The following is a 17,512-nucleotide window of genomic DNA, read 5'->3' on the forward strand; positions in this document are numbered from 1 at the left end:
GTGTGTGTGTGTGTGTGTGTGTGTGTGTAGACAGAGAGAGAGCTCAAACTATCTTCCTATGGATATGTGGATTACCTTAACATCCCTGCTCATGACCATTCTCAAACAGGTAAAAAAAAAATAAAAAATAAAAAAAAATTTGCAGTATGTACTGAGAAAGAACAGATGTAGAGTTGGCAGAATGTGATGGACACAGAAACAATGACAAATGTCAAATAAAAAAGATTTGTTTTCTAACTGGAACTTTTTATGACCAGGCTGTCCTGGCCATGTCAAGTGGGGATGTGGGGGAGGGGGTATACAGAAGCGCATAGTAATGGTGTTTTTTTTTTAGGTTTTATGTTTTATTAAAAAAAAAAAAAAATTTTAAGTTGTTTTTTTATTAAAAGAATATTCAGACACTCAGCACCTATATAATTCTATATACATATTGTAACACCATTCAAGAGACAATCATGTGGCCTTAAGCTCCATAATTTGATTTCTTTCAGACAATCATGTGTGGGGTGCATGCCCTTGACTAAAGCATGAAACCCCCAGCCTACCTCCCTGTGTGATGTTTATGTGTTCAAGAAGTGTGTGTGTGTGTGTGTGTGTGTGTGTGTGTGTGTGTGTGTGTGTGTGTGTGCATGTGTGTGTGTGTGTGTGTGTGTGTGTGTGTGTGTGTGTGTGTGTGATCATGTGAAGGGAGCATCACAGTTGGATACAATGGTCAAAATATACACATACTCACAAACTGAATCATATACTTATTTTCACATCATTGCCATTTCAGGACATTCTGTTCAAGATAATTCTGCAAAAACTAATATGGAAACAGTCAATGCACAGTTTATTTGTGTGATGAGAAGTGAGCTCAAGTGGCATTGCAAAAGACTAAGGTGCCAATTTTTCATGCAAGCATACAATTGATTCTCCAACAACACATGACATCATGTGACATACAGTTTTTAAACAACTTTCTCAGGAGACATATGCACAGTCCTCAGCCAAGTCTGCCACATACAAACAACAACAAACCAGTCACAGTCAAAAGAAAACAAATCTGTACATCGTCTGTTCCATGAATTCTCAGACTGGTACAACACATTGTGTACCAGTTTAGTTTATCTCTTGTTTGGCAGAGTTCAGAAACATATACCGCTTTTTTTCCATATCACAATTCATCGTCTTTTTTTTAGACCGTACGAAAATAAAATAAGATAAATGATACATTTGACATGATTGGAAAACCCTTCCATTTAATATTTGACAACACTTCCACTTCAATATCCTCTTTCAAACCCTCTCTAAAAATCAAACTATTTACAACAGTGCTGCACAGTTTGTGAAAAAGTGCTAACATGTTTTCATTATTATTGTCAAAGAAAGATAACTCTGCATAAAAATTTTAAAAATTTAAAAAGCAGTTTCCTATGTTTTCTCATTATATTACTTTTAAAAAGACTCACCAATGTACAAAATCTATCTGTCAGTTTACAGTTTGTTTTGTCAGACAACAGAGAGGGTCTATGAGTGTCTTACGGTGTCCGACTTACGGTATGTCTAAAACTAAATGATTCAGAAGAACATATAAAAGGACACAATCTATAAACAAACTTTACATCACATCAGCTGGTTACTTAGGGAGCAGCTATGAGGCCTGAATTTTATAAATATATACGGATAATTTATATATCTTTAAACAACAACAACAACAAAGAAGGTCTTCATAACTTGTTCTGTAATCTGATGAGGAAAGTCAAAACCGAGTGTTTTCTATAATCCAATTCAAAAGTAAACATGCTGCCCAAACCGTTTTGCACAATTGAGTGCCTTGCCACTCAGAAAGCTGCCAGAGAAACATCTGGCAGAGAATTCACTGGAAACAATTCTTTGAGTCACATACCACTGCTCTGTGTGTATCAGTTTGTTTCTTTGTTCAGCAAGATTCAGGGAGATAACCAATGGGTAAGGGAGCCTTCGCTGCCACCGCCACTGATCCCAGCAGAATACATACTGATTAACTTGATATGTCACTTCAGTCACTGACAAAAATAATGTGTGTGTGTGTGTGTGTGTGTGTGTGTGTGTGTGTGTTGTGTGTGTGTGTTGTGTGTGTGTGTGTGTGTGTTGTGTGTGTGTGTGTGTTGTGTGTGTGTGTGTGTGTGTGTGTGTGTGTGTGTGTGTGTGTGTGTGTTGTGTGTGTGTGTTGTGTGTGTTGTGTGTGTGTGTTGTGTGTGTTGTGTGTGTGTGTGTGTGTGTGTGTGTGTGTGTGTGTGTGTGTGTTGTGTGTGTTGTGTGTGTGTGTGTGTAACATCATTTGTCCAGTAACAAAACATACCAAGAAGAAGGCAAGACAGGGAGCTCTTTGTGCCTAACGGAAGTGACACATTGCAGTGTAAACCCGTAAGTTACTCTCCAGTTTATTTTTGTTGGATTTGTCTGGAATATGGAAATAGTTCCATTAATAATCTTCAGCAATTTCTGACTATAAGAAGTTGAAAAAATATATCCAGATCTGATTTATAATATCAAATACTATCAAGGAACATTCTGTGAACTCCTGTCACTAATTTCAAGACCATATAATTCTCATAATGCTTGTGGAAAACACATTTACAAAAAAAAAAAAAAAAGAAAAAAAGGAGACTAAACAATGCTTTCGCTACATTTTTTTTTAAATCACCCAAATCCATCATGAATGGAATTACTATCTATTATCTTAAACATATTCTGATATGTTCTGTGTCTCATATTTGAAAACACAGAATCACAAGTAAACCAATTAAATACACCACCATACTTGATCTGGAACACAATGAAGTAAAATTCAAAATTTGTCATTGCACTGAATCTTTGACATACTGTACAGAACTTGGTACATATTGTTAGACTTTTTTTAAATTAACTCACAATTACTTACATAAAGTATAATCATCTGTCCGTGCAGTACACAAACACACACTGACACATGTGCAAGGTTGTATTTGTTGACAACAGTCAATATAATTACAAAACAGGACATTTTTGATTACTTTCCAAAGTAGTCCACATGTGAGTTAATCACAAATCATCATCATCATCATTATTTTTTGACTTTGTGAATGAAGATTTCAGGAGGTTGTCCACATCTAGTGCAGACTCACGAGTGGCTGATGAGGCCAGTTCAGGACAGGCAGGTCCATCCACAGTCACAAATAACTTATGAATGATCATAAGCAGCTGTCCATTCATGGAATTATACATCATCCAATGGACAAAAGCTATCACAAAATGCCCACAACTATCCCAAAAGTTCTCAACTTGCTACATTGTCTGTGGTGAGGGGTCCCAGACGATCGATGACAGACGTTATATAGTCTGCCATGTCAGCCTCTGTTGATTTGGCGTGTTGGAGGAAGGGGTGTTGCAACAGCTGACTGTAGTTTGGACGAGCTTTGGGATCTTTCAGGAGACTGCAACAAATGTAGCAGTCATGATTACATTACACAATATTGAATCAGAATCCAGTATCAAGTTCTTAATCTTAAATCTGAGGCCTGAAATCTTTTTCCTTTTCTTTTTCTTTTTAACTTTGAGAAGCAAAAAAATAACTCTGCAGTCAAGCTGCAATAAATTACATATTCAAAAACAAATTCTTATGCCATTTTTTCCCCATTGGTAAATTTTCCAGATTTTCAGATTTTTTCTCAGTTTATAGAATTAAACACACACACACACACACACACACACACACACACACACACACACAAACTGTGTCATTTGTATACTGTGTATACTGATAAAAAAAAGAGGATATCAAGAAAATACTCCAAATATATCACAACAACAAGTTATTAAATATAAACAAACCTGATTCTTTTTGATTGACAAGGGAAGTAATTGTGCTACTTGTTCACTTTTTACAGCATACACATGAATTCCTAAAATATAAGAAAAAATTTAAAAAGAGATCTCGTGATCATAAAAAACAAATAAATATGAAATCTGCTTATAGACTGTGTATCTGACACCAACGACATCAGCAGCAGCACTTGATCATTTTTACTCACCATTGATCAATGAAATCCTCAAAGTCAGAGGAGAACCTTGACGGTGGCAGACGAGGTGAAGCATCGTCCACAACCTGTTTGATCTGCTCAAATGGTGTGCGCCATTTGTTGTATGGAAATTCATTTGTTGCAAGTTCAATCTGAAACGACATAACAATTTTTTTTTTTTATAAATTTTTTTTTTTCGGTTTGTGGGGGTGGGGGGAGTTTACGCACAAATACACAAAACCAAATGCACATAAAAAATAAGAGTGGTTCGAAGTTTTTATTTTCCTTTACTTTCTTTCTCCCTACTATCAAAACATCAGCAATGCAACTAATGGATATACATGAAATAATACTTTGAAACTGTTATGATAAATCAAAAAATTAAAAACAAATTTTGTTGTTGCTGTCTTTCTTTTCAGTGCTGCTTCATTATCATAAACACCTTACCCTGTTTCCATCCTACTCACTCACAAGGTATTCTGCTTGAACATGGAGATTGTCATGTATGGAAAGACAAAGACAAAATAAAATAGAAATAGAAATAAACCACCTCATCTATATGCACATGTACAATGCTGGCAGTGAAAACTCACCATGGTTATGCCAAAACTCCACACATCAGACTTGATGCTGTAGCCCTTATTTCCTGCCTCTGGGTTAATTTTCTCAGGCTGAAAAGGAAAAAAAAGTAAGGGGGTTGAACTACTGAATTCCATCACCACCTGTACAATTGTGTCGAGGAATCTGAAAGGTCCAAACAAATCTACTTTTCAAACTTGAGGTATGAAATGAAGTGTAAGTCATCTCAAGCATGTTTCAAAGTCATGAACATATTACAGCTTGAAAAAAGATGAGGCAGAAAACATCTGTGGGTTCATATGAGGAGGAAAACTAAAGTCCATCAAAGGGAAAGTCTGTTTTATTTTATATCTATTTTATTTATCATACCATCACCCAGAACTTGTCATACTATTGCTATGGGGTGGCGGTATTGTAAAATAAAATGGCTTCAATTTTCTTCTTGATCAACGTTTCCCCATCTCATAAACAAATTACCATTTTAAAAAAAAAGCCCACCAAAACGACCTTCATTTCAAAAGTTTCCATTATCACACTATACCCCTACTTTCAAAATATAACAACAATAATTATCATGATGATGATGATAATAATAACCCTTACTGCCATGTACGGCCGACAGCCAACGTTACTGGAGTAAGCCATGGAGTCAACCAGGTATCCACTGATGCCGAAGTCACAGATTTTCACCTGTCCCTCCTTGTTGATGAGGATGTTGGAGGGCTTCACGTCACGGTGAATCACTCGCAGCTCAGAGTGCAGGTAGTGCAGAGCCTGAACCACCTGCAGGTCCAACATCATAAACAGTCAAGACCATGTGTGTGTGTGTGTGTGCATGTGTGTGTGTTTTGTATACTTTCTGTCTGACATGTTATTGTAAAGCGGTTTGAGAGGTTTGAAAGCACTGTATAAAAGAACCTGTATTATCATCATTAGTATTATTATCATTACCACGTTTACTATTAATGCTAATATTTAGGATCAATAATTTGTGATATTGTTATGGGGCTGTGATCTCATAACGCCTTTTAATCTTGTTTGAGGAATGACACAAAAAAGAAAAAAAGATGCAGCTCCTTTTAAAATACACAAATACATGTCCAAACACAACTGCAGGCAAATACATACTTTCACACACCACCAAGGAAATTAGATTAAGACAATTCAGTCTTAAATTCTAAGTACCTTTTAGATTTCACCAACTTGTGAAAGTTATGTAACACACCCATCTTAAGAGTAGCCTGTGACCTAAACATTCACTTCAGTAGCTAGTGCATTTCCTTGACAGTAAAAGGACAGTGTGTTATGTCAGGGAAAGCCTGAGGGGACGAAGATATGTTTGCTTCAATGTCATGTGACACAGGCATGCGTTACTTTGTGTACGCGCTTGTGATTTAATGGATTTCATGTATCTTAACCCCTAGGCTGCCTGCATGACGAGATAACTCGTCATGGCAAGCATGTATGCTTCGCTGCCTGCATGACGAGATAACTCGTCATCGAAATATTCTGACTTTTCCCTGCTTTGCATTCAGTTCGTTGACAAAAATGCTGGTAGCTTTAGCTTGGGGAATCTTTCTGGATTCTATTCATAGCTAGAAACACCATCTGCGTCATAAGGCAGTCCTTTATTTGAACGTTTTGGTTGGGTTACTGACCGCAGTCTTTGCCTGGCTCCTCTCCTCGCTCGCTCAACAAAATGTCGGACTGACTCTGTGCTCAAGACATGCGCTCGTGGCGAACTAAATCAACAAAAGATTACTTTCTTCAGCTAATGCTCAGAAAGAATTGGAGCATAAATTCGAAGGAGAAGACAGTGGTGAACACTTATAGGACGATTTGATAGAAAATAAAGGGAGCAATCAAGAGAGTGGCCAAGATACAACTATCAGTGAGTGATGCAGGCTGTTCAACTCTAGCAGACGAATTTTTAGCAAGGCACAGTATGAGCTATTTTCTTGGCACTCAGCCAACGCGGTCTGATGAAGTGACGGTGTGAGAGGGGTGAAGAGGAGGGGGGCGGAGACTGAGGGGGCGTGGCCTCACATCCATATTATCACTTGCAGAAGTCACAATGCATCTATTTCTTTTTCAGTTTTTTTATATTGTGGTTGTTCTAGTATGATTTTGTGTGTGCAGATATCCATTTGTCCAGAAAATGATATTTTTGTGCAAATTACCAGACTAATGTTTGTAATGAACAAGTTGAAAATGTGACAAAAAACAAAACACTGATTTCAAAACAACAGCATGTCACTTAAAATGCATAAAATGGGAAAACATCATGTGTTTTGTATTCTTTATTCATTTCCCTTTCAGAAAATATATACTTTTATGGGTCTTTCTCCAATAACAAAGAGCACAGAATTTTTTGAAAATTTATACCCGTTTTTTGTGAAAAAACCCTGGCAAATAGATTTCACTTAAATCTTATTTTCCTGGCAGCGAAAGGGTTAATGTTAGTTTACTGATTTTATTGGCGTGATATATGTTGTGAGAGGGTGCAGGCACACAAGCGTTCATGCATGTGTGTGTGTGTGTGTGTGTGTGTGTGTGTGTGTGTGCATTTTACTTATAAACACGATTTATTTGATGGATGTTCTAATATGCTGGATGTTTTTATTTGTTTACATTGTTGTGCAGTATGTTATTGTCTTAACGTGTGCATGTGTGTGTGTGTGTGTGTGTGTGTGTGTGTGTGTGTGTGTGTGTGTGTGTGTGCATTTTACATTTATATACGATCTATTTGTTGGATTTTTTTTTTTTTTAAACATTGTTATACACTACCTTGTCTTTACATGTGTGGGGGTGGGTGTGGGGGTGGGGGTGAGGGTTAAATATTTATATTTTATTTGCTGGATGTTTTCTATCGGTATACATTGTTGTGCAATACTTTATTGTCTTAATGTGTGCGCATGTGTTGGGGTGCGGGGTTGTTTTAGTCAGCTACTGAGAGTTTTTATCTGACTTTAGTGTATTGTATGGTACATATGTTCATTTTTATGTTGGTGTTTACAACGAGCCTGTGATTGCACACGTTAATTTCCATGTGGATTAATAAAGTCTTTTTGAATTGAATTTGAATGTGATAATGCCCTAATTAGAGTAAAGGCTACAAATTTATGGTTCACCACACAGGTAACAGAATGAGACAACTTACTGAAAGAGCAATTTTAGCAAGAATGTTTTCTGGGATGAACTCTCCACTGGCTTTCAGTTTCTTCTTAAGGTGGTCCAGGGAGGCTTCCATGACTTCCATAATGATCATAACGTCTCCCTGAACAACACAACCACATAACAACACTGTGAAAAGAACTGTTCAATCATTGTCACATAACAAGCAGCAACGTAACAAGTTTGAATTTCTTCAATACTTTGGACGTTTCAATTAAAAACATACAACAAACAAAGACAAAAACAAAATTCAGTGAGCAAAGTGTCTAATGATATCAACACACAAAAAATCCAGTTTACTTAGTCATAAACTGATTACAAAGTAGAAAAACAAAATTGGAATACGAGCATAAATGGCTTTTGGAAAACATGTATTTAGGAACAGATGTGGACCTTGAACTAATGCAAATCACCTTTATTAAAATACATAACTATAAACTACATACCATAAAGGAAATAAACATATTCATAATTATGTTTGTGCATGGGTGTGTGTGCATATCTGTGTACATGACAATCACTTTGTATGTATACACTCTTGTATGTGACAATCACTACATAATGTGTGGTGTGTGTGTGTGTGTGCATGCCTGTGCATATGACAATCACTGTGTGTGTGAGTGGGTGCATTGTATGCAAGTGAGTGCACTTAAACAGAAATATTGTAATTGTGCATATATTTGTATGCCTATATATTCATGTGAGTGAATGTATACATCACTGGCTGAATGTGTGCAGTGAATAACTGAAATAAGAAACAATACACTGTCAGAGGCAGACTGTCACATGTTAAACACATTTCTGACCAAACAAAATCTTCTGAGTTGCTGCCCCTAGACCAAGTAATTTTGACTACAGCAGTGAATGCTACAAGTATATCAAGCAAAGTTGAAAGCTTACTTTGCCATAATTTCCAATGAATTTTTAAACATCACATTCACAGGAAGTTCACAGAGTACTTTTACCCTGACACTCTTGTGTGGTTAAGTCCTAACCTCATTTACTGTCTACGGCAACAGCAAAAATCGAAAGTAATAGTCACAACTGGCAATCTGTCTGTTGCAGAATTTCATAGAACCACAAATTTGTTGGTCACGGTCAGAAATGTGTAAATTAACACACTGAAATGCAACTGACTTCTCTGAACAAAGAGCCATAGAACTTGACGGTGTGAGGGCATGACCCACTGCGCATGTTTATGTCCAGGTCCATCAGTATCCGTTTTTGTTCTGTGTTGTTCACTGTGGCCATGATTTTCTGCACACACAGGCAGGTAAATATGTATATCGACATGTGGCAACACACATACAGGCACTTAAACATGTGTCCATATTATACACATACAGACCCAGTAAATCAGATTGCGCAGCAACACACACACACACAAACACACACCCTGGCACTTGACCATGTATGTTTCCCTCAACTATGCAGGCACGAGCTGAAACACAGGTTGGATTTCACACACAAATAACAATGTACAATGTGGTGCCCACATATGATACATTACACAGCACATCAATTATTTTTTTAAGAATAGAAGAAAAGAAAATCTATCTGTCTGTACACAACATAACATCAAAGCAATGTACAACAAACACTGACACATCATAAATGAAAAACACATAAGCTAACCTTACACCATTTTAGGAATGGAGAGACAGTATCACTGAGTTTATCATTTATAGAATCACATAAATCCAGTTCGCAGTTTAAATCACATACACAGTTTATTTACTCACTTTGACAGCCAGTACTGTTTTGCTGGGAATGTGTTCCATCTCCTCTACCACTCCATAAGCACCACGCCCAAGGTAGCGACGATGATGCAGATCGCTAGCATCGCAGTCGAATGTCTTGTCACTGATGGTGATCTGGGTCTTGTCGCTCAGCCCCTGAATGGGAAGTCTGACCAAAGACCAATGGGCACTCAGTTCAGTTCAATCCATCTTTGTATTTTCTTCTAGAAAATAAGAACTTTGTTCTGTGGTGGGTACATATGATACAATACACAGCACACTTAAGAATCTACAGAAGAAATGAAAATCTGTCTGTCCACAACATTACAACATCAAAGCAATGGTCTAATGTGTGATTGCATCTGTTTAAAATATTTGTTTTTTCATGCAGATCTGCAAAGTCGGCACACACAAATGTATGCACAAATGCTCATATACACACATATTCATACCTGAATGCATGTGTGCACACACATATATACAGATGATACACACCCTCATGTAGTATACTTGTGTATGCATGCTCTTAATAGTCTTATACATAGTAATGACTGACATTCAGCTTGATTTCTCTAGGGGGGTGTTTGTGTGTGTGTGTGTGTGTGTGTGTGTGTGTGTGTGTTCTCCCCCCCCCCCCCCCCCTTTTTTTAAAGATATTTTTTCAATTTTTTTTCTCTCCTCTATTATGTATTTCTATTAACACCATGCTTTAATTTCATTTAGTATTGTGTAGTGCAGACCCTATTCAGGGCTGGGACTGGAAGTTAAAAAAAACCCACACCAGTGCTTATCTATTATCCTCAAAATAAAGAATTTTGTCTTGTCTTGTCTTGTCTTGTCTTGTCTCTCTCTCTATTGTGCAACTTACTGTGGTACTTGTACTTGGTTGGGCACATGTATCTTCTTCAGATCTTTTCCTGAAAGAAGAAGAACAACTGCAATATAGACTAAGAGTAACACACAGTGGAATATTAATTGCAAATAGTCTATACATAATGTTTGAGAGGTGTTTTCATTTATGATAAACAATTTTTGGCAATGAAATAAATAATTGTGGAAGCAATCTGTAACACTTAATTTGAATCTTCATCCCAAAATGACATAAATTATGTACATACATAGATAAATCAGCAGACAGACTGACTGACAGACAGATAGATAGATAGATAAGATAGATAGACAAGTATGGGTGTTATAATTTGCAAATACTGCAAACTATTTTTCGAGAGGTTGAAATCCCCCCGTGGGATGCCGGGGACCTTTCAGTATAAGTAGCATCCCTACCTTTTGTAAATTTTGTACTAGAAATTTATTCTTTTCTATTGCTCACTTTATTTCTGCCAATTTTCTCCCTTCAGTTTCCTGCCTTCCCAGTCCATTCCCCTTTCTTTTTTTTTCTTCTTTTTTTTTTATCAAGCCTTAGCACTATTTTTCTCTTTTTGACAGTCCATGGTATACTATCTGTTTTGCCCATGTGATTAGGTACTGAAATTGTGAACACTGGGATGGGCAACAGCTGTCCATCCTGCAATATTATTTGCCTATATGGCCTTTTTAAGCATTTTTTGTTTGGCTTTGAAGAATTTGTTTTAATTTTTTATGATTTCTTGTAATCTGGGGATGATAAATTAAGCAGAATGGCTGACGTCCTCAGCATGGCCTCATCTTATTTGTCCTAAGGAGCTAAATCTAAAATGGTTAAGATAATGTGTCATGAACTGTGTTTTGTAAGTTTTTTCTCAATTAATGGATTTGTGTGTGTGTGTGTGTGTGTGTGTGTGTGTGTGTGTGTGTGTGTGTGTGTGTGTGACAATTTTGTGTTTAACACAGTTGGACATTTGATTTTGAGTAGTTGGGCAGTCCTGATAATATGGCTTTGTGTGGTAGGCTGGACAATAAGCAACCATAATAATAACATAAAAAGGCTGAAATTGTTTCCAGAATAACAATAAAAGTAGATCACATACACATATAAATGAGTCATATTCAATCATTGTTTTCTTTTCTTTATACAGTAACATGTGTTTTTTGTTCTCTCTCTCCATGGCTGTCGCTTCACACACACACACACACACACACACAATAACGCGCATGCCACGCGCACACACAAACACACGGTATACATGGCACTCCCAATGTATTCGCACGGAATACTCCATTCTGTCTCTGGATATTGTCTGTACTCACCTCGTTTCATCTTGATTCTGAACCGTCTGTGATTCACCGATGCGTCATTAGTGATGTCCTGCATGGAGGATAGAAGTTTCGCTCCCTGCACTAGTGGGTCACGGTTAAAGTTTCGCTTCGCTGGGATTCTTCAACTCGACAAATAAAATGCTTCCCGCTTTTGCTTCTGATTATCTTGGCAACAAAATAACAGAAACGCACGAAATTCTGTTCAGTTGATTTTTACTCGTGGGTAAACCAGGTTCCGGTCACGACTAAATAACAGCTTCCTAGAAGTGTCGCTGCTTACTCATTCCCTGCTTTTCGTGCATCAGCACTCAAAACTATTCGTAGCTGTTGATTGGCTGGCTGTAGTCACATGGCTTTCAGTTCATTCATGACTTTGGGGCTCGCAGGCGAGGCTCGTTTTCCATTGGTCGCGAGATGACTAAGCTGTCCAAGGGGGTTTTCCCTTGTTCCTGAACTGTCGCAGTAAGGGGCTATTTTTTCCTCGCTGAATTTTACGGCTTATTTGTATAACTGGTTTTCGGGAAATCACATGAACGCATTTCTTCAGTCTGACTCTTGTGGATGGACTCCTTCGATTTTATTGCATGTGGCATCAAACCATCACATTTTACACCGTCACCAACCCTGTGAAGTGAGGGTAGGCTGGTCCGAGTAAGGAGGGAGCAAGGTCGTGGACATGGGGGAAAGACAAAGTTCGAAGTCTTCGCGAAAAAACAAAACAAAAAAACTCCTCCTATTTCTCATGAAGAATTTCTCCTGTTTCTGTTTGCAAAGAGCCGTCTCGAAATGTGTTGTGCTGGTTACATGCATTTATTGGCACAGCCGAGGAATGTGGTTGTGAAAACAACTGAGATGTAAACAACAAGTAATGTAGGTCAATGGTGAAAACCCGAAGGGAAGGGGCGTAATTACGTCTTGTTCCACGGCTCCTGTCAGTACACGCCAATGTGGCCCTGTTTCTTTGAGTGCGTGTCGACAGACCCGGAACTACTTGACAACGACTTGCTAACTTTTAGATAATTCTCTTCACCCCAGCTACAGAACAAACTGACTATTCAGTTGTTTTCGTTGGACATACAGACACAGGTGTGTCTGAAATGGGTCAAAGATCTTTTCGTTTGATTGTCTCGGTTCACGTTGTCTGCTGATGTGATAAAAGTCCCGGGACTAAAAAGAATAAGATTTAGCTGATGATATTGCTGTATATTAGTGTACGATGATGATGATTGTTGTTGTTGTGGTGGTGGTGGTTGCTGTTATTCATTATCATTGTTGTTGTTATTGGTGTTGTTGCTATTTCTGTTGTAATTCCTTCATGTTTTACATGATGGTGTGTGTGTGTGTGTGTGTGTGCGCGCGCGCACGCGGTGAATTGTACTGTTTCACAGCCTCTTGTACAACTGCGGCCGCTTCCTAGGCTCCCGCTTTTAATCCCCACCCCACACCCCCTCTCCTTCCACGCTTTCTATCGACACTTGCTCTCCTTTCAGCAGGATTCTCTTTTGGTTTCGAGCCAATCCCAACTTCTCTTTCTCGCTGAACGCCGGCGGCCGCAAAAGGCATCAGTCATGCTAATACGTGTCAGTGTGCGATCTTTCCCGACTTTCTCTCTTCACTCCCACTTCTTCCCCACTGACGCATGTCAGTGTATTTACAATTGCCTTGTTCTCAGTGTTGAAACAGTACTGACGAATCCGTCACACGTTCCAGTCATATCAAACTATATAAAGGTTACAGTGTAGTTCAAGTTCATTGCCACTGAAAGAAATACACTATACTAGTAACCTGGACATATTTGATGCACGGGTCTGTCCGTTCTGTGTGTGACTGAATTCCGCCGGTCTGGGGAACAGAGTTTGACCGCAATCCAATCAGATCAGGCCGCTTGTCTGGATCAGGATCTTATCCACACTGACAGTGTAGGACTGCTGGAATCATGTCACGTGACTGAGAACTGTCTTCAGTTTTTGCATTACTCTTCTGGATCATCTCTGTGACATCTACTGACCGTATGATGTTAGAAAAATGGCACTCCAGTACCAGGGCTTTCCTGGACAGATAGTAGTCTGATTGACACGGGGGGGTTCGAGTACTGTACTCAGCGGTCTTCTTGGGACGTCCTTTTGTAGTAAACCGGCATGCGCGCGCGCGCACACACACACACACGCACATACACACACACACACACACACACACACACACACACACACTGTGTGTATGTGACATACACACTCACTCTTTCTCTCTCACACACACAAACACAGAATCACTCAGTGATGACACATCAGAGAGCGCCATGCGTGCACTCGGACACTTGAAGCAGCATTTACTCACGCGCACTCTCTCTCTCTCTCTCTCTCTCTTCTCTCTCTCTCTCACGCACACACACACACACACACCGGCATCGCGGACACACACACACACACACACACACACGCCGTGACACACACCACTGATTTATTACGTTCAATTCACTATGATCTGACAAAAAACAACAACAAAAGAAAACAACAAACAAACCAACAACAACAACAACAACAAAAAACCCAAAAAAACCCAACAACAACCAAACCAAAGATGAAGATCCCAGCCATCCCCATTGAGAGTCTAGTTTGTCTTTTCTTTTTCTTTTCTTTTTTTTCCTTCTTTTTAAATTTTTTTTTTATCACAACAGATTTCTCTGTGTGATATTCGGGCTGCTCTCCCAAGGGAGAGCCCGTCCGTCGCTACACTACAGCGCCACCTTTTTTTTTTTTTTCCTTTTTTTTCCCTCGGCGTGCAGGTTTATCAGTTCCTATGGCCGAAGTGGATTTTTCTACAGAATTTTGCCAGGAACAACCCTTTTGTTGCCGTGGGTTCTTTTACGTGCGCTAAGTGCATGCTGCACTCGGGACCTCGGTTTATCGTCTTATCCGAATGACTAGCGTCCAGACCACCACTCAAGGTCTACTGAGTGGAGGGGGAGAAAATATCGGCGGCTGAGCCGTGATTCGAACCAGCGCGCTCAGATTCACTCGCTTCCTAGGAGGACGCGTTACCTCTAGGCCATCACTCCACTAGAGACATAGACACTTTTATCGGGGAAGTTATGAAGCTCTTCGCTCGAGTCGAACTGAAGAGGCTCCAAGTTCTTGTCAGTGAAGAGAGTCTAGTACCCAGAATCACTGTCGGTGCAGACTGATTCCGTGCCAACAGGTCCACCATTGTGTTCTCCCTTAGACAGCTGCAGAAGAAATCAGTGCAGGAAACAATGACAGCCCCTTTTTCATTGCCTTCATAGATCTTACAAATGCCTTTGACTTTGTCAGCAGAGACGGCCTCTTCAATTCAGAATCCTCAGTCCCCAGGATCGAATGTTCACCTCAGTAAGCTCCTTAGCATCATCAGCTCCTTCCATGAAGACATGAAGGGCACTGTGGTCTTTGATGGCTCAACATCGGGTGTTTTCAACATCCGAAGTGGACTGAGTACTAGAAAGCAGGGCTGTGTCCTTGCTCCCACCCTGTTCGGGATTTCCTTCGCAGTCTTGATGAAATATGCCTTCGGATCTGTTTTCCACAGAGGGCATTTACTCAATACCTTCGTACCAGGTCAGATGGAAAGCTCTTCAAACTTTCAAGACTAAGAGCGAAATCCAAAGTTGAGAAGAAATGCCTGCGTGATTTCCTCTTCGCAGACGACGCACTAGCAGTCACCTCTCACCATGTAGCCGCCAACGACCTTCACTGAGCAGCTCATGAACCGCTTCAGCGAGACTTGCCGTGACTTTGAACTCACCATCAGTCTCAAGAAAACACAGGTCATAGGACAGAATGCATGTGGACTCAGTGTCTACCATACATAAGAATCTCTTATCATAACTGAACTGGAAGTTATCCATGACTGTGTACCTGAGAACAACGATCTCAGACTATCTCTCTTAAGACTCTGAGCTAAACAAGCCTATTGCCAAGGCCGATGCTACCACGGACCATGTCCAGACTAACAACTAAGAGAGTTTGGAAACAGTGACAGAACACACTAAGGTACAGGTCCTTAAAGCTTGCCGCGTCCGTGAGCACCCTCCTGTACACTGTACACACGGCACGGTAAAACTTGGACACGATGTGCCAGGAACGAAAGCTCAACGCCTTCCACATGTGCTGCCTCCGACGCATCCTGAACATCTCAGGCAGGACAGTCTTCACTGAACCACTCAGTGAACAACGAGTCTTTGAGAGGGCTGGGATCCCCAGCACTGATGAAAAGACGCATGCGCTGGCTTGGACACGTTGTGCCGGCGAATGGACAACGGCCTGTTGATTGTAGTACCCAGAGACAGGGACAGCGAATCCGCAGGCAGTCTCCAACTGCACTTTAAAACCGCCGGTGAGTCTCAAAAGAAACCCGACGAAAACCCTACTAGGCAGTAACCAAGACACGTGAAGCTGTCATTCTGAAGGCAGACAATGCAGAAAAGCCTCTTGAAGGGACATCAAGTTTTGCGGAACAGTCCGCCAAGACGAAACGGCATAAAAGGAATTGAGGCCCAAAGTCTGACAGACAGACCAGATTCGATTCAGACAAAGTGTGGGAGAGACTGTCATTCCGAAATAGGCTTGCCCAGCCACAACCGACGCTGAGCCAGAAACACCACCCAGAGCGTAACTCCATATTGTCTCTCGAGGCCGAAGGATGCCTACCAATCTCTAATCTCTATTAGTATCTGTATGGTCAAAACCGATATTTCATACAGCCAGCTTTGATTTTCCTTTTAGTTATATCTGTTTTTGAAAGAGGTTGATGAAAAGACTCAGTACAGTTCAGTAATGCTACAGATCCTGCACTGCTGATACTAGTATGTGATGCGCAAGTAAGATATTCCCCATTTATTGTCTTCTCAGTCTTCTGTTGATGTTTGTATTTACGTTTACGATTTTCTGATGAAACGCTGTGCATTCGTCGACTTTTACAACGAGAAATCCGGGGTTTGGGGATTGGTGGCAGGGTCAAATGAGTGTGATCACGTCTGTTCAGTTTACGACTGAATCACCTGGGAAAAGCAACTGAGAGCTGTGTGCGACAGGAAGTCGGGAGAGCATGATGGGGTTGGGACTGATCGAGAAGGAGGTGGTGAGCCGGGGTAAGTGGTGGAGGTGAATCCACGTCAGTGCATCCATGAGTCCCAAATGAAATAAAAGTTAATTAAGATCTCATGTTCATTGTCAGAATCATCCTCGACGTGAAAAGTTGAATAAGATCAATTTCTCTTGTTCACTTGTTCATTGTCAGAATCATCCACGACTTTCCACACGTGTTGTCATTGCACTCCGGTGCGCCCTTGGCTTGTCCCCTCCATATCCGATACATTCGGGATATTTTTGAATGAGGGAAAGTCTCTCTCTCTCTCTCTCTCTCTCTCTCTCTCTCTCCTCTCTCTCTCTCTCTCTCTCTCTCTCTCTCTCTCTCTCTCTCCGAATCTCTCAGTGTGTGTTTTTACCTCAGTATTGCCCAGCATAGGTAAAGTCAAGCAGTTATCTTTTACCCATTGACTTTCATTAAAAGAACACACGAAATACTGAAGAGAGAGAGAGAGAGAGAGAGAGAGAGAGAGAGAGAGAGAGAGAGAGAGAGAGAGTATCTTATAAAATATAAGCACCCTGACCGTTCAGTTCGATCGCCTTCTCAGTAAACTTGTGCACTGACTTTCTCAACATAATTAATTCAACTGACGTGCTTTATGATAAACTTTTAAAGTATCCCAGTCTTGTCGTACCCTTTTATTTGTAATCGTAAATAATTCATCTTTAGAGACTGAAATGT

General features: G+C 40.0%; 1 protein-coding gene across 1 annotated transcript; it reads right to left on the minus strand.

The window, feature by feature from the left end:
• Positions 1 to 2,210: 2,210 nt before the first annotated feature.
• On the minus strand, positions 2,211 to 12,536 carry LOC143291849 (dual specificity mitogen-activated protein kinase kinase 6-like). Its single transcript, XM_076601966.1, has 9 exons — positions 11,702 to 12,536; positions 10,383 to 10,431; positions 9,518 to 9,683; positions 8,913 to 9,032; positions 7,762 to 7,878; positions 5,205 to 5,384; positions 4,616 to 4,693; positions 4,035 to 4,174; positions 2,211 to 3,437 (listed from the first exon to the last, which is right to left on the minus strand). The coding sequence occupies exons 1-9, from the start codon at positions 11,763 to 11,765 to the stop codon at positions 3,281 to 3,283; spliced, it is 1,071 nt and encodes a 356-aa protein (XP_076458081.1). The 5' UTR covers positions 11,766 to 12,536; the 3' UTR covers positions 2,211 to 3,280.
• Positions 12,537 to 17,512: the final 4,976 nt, after the last annotated feature.

The sequence above is a fragment of the Babylonia areolata genome, chromosome 18 (assembly GCF_041734735.1).
Source record: "Babylonia areolata isolate BAREFJ2019XMU chromosome 18, ASM4173473v1, whole genome shotgun sequence".
NCBI lineage: Eukaryota > Metazoa > Mollusca > Gastropoda > Neogastropoda > Buccinidae > Babylonia > Babylonia areolata.

Excerpts from the sequence above, each read along its gene's own strand:
- LOC143291849 (XM_076601966.1), bottom strand. The coding sequence starts at position 11,765 with ATGCAGGACATCACTAATGACGCATCGGTGAATCACAGACGGTTCAGA. Across the intron at positions 9,033-9,517 it reads AAACAGTACTGGCTGTCAAA|AAAATCATGGCCACAGTGAA; the intron begins GTGAGTAAATAA and ends CTGTGTGTGCAG. Across the intron at positions 5,385-7,761 it reads TTGCTAAAATTGCTCTTTCA|GTGGTTCAGGCTCTGCACTA; the intron begins GTAAGTTGTCTC and ends TTGGACCTGCAG.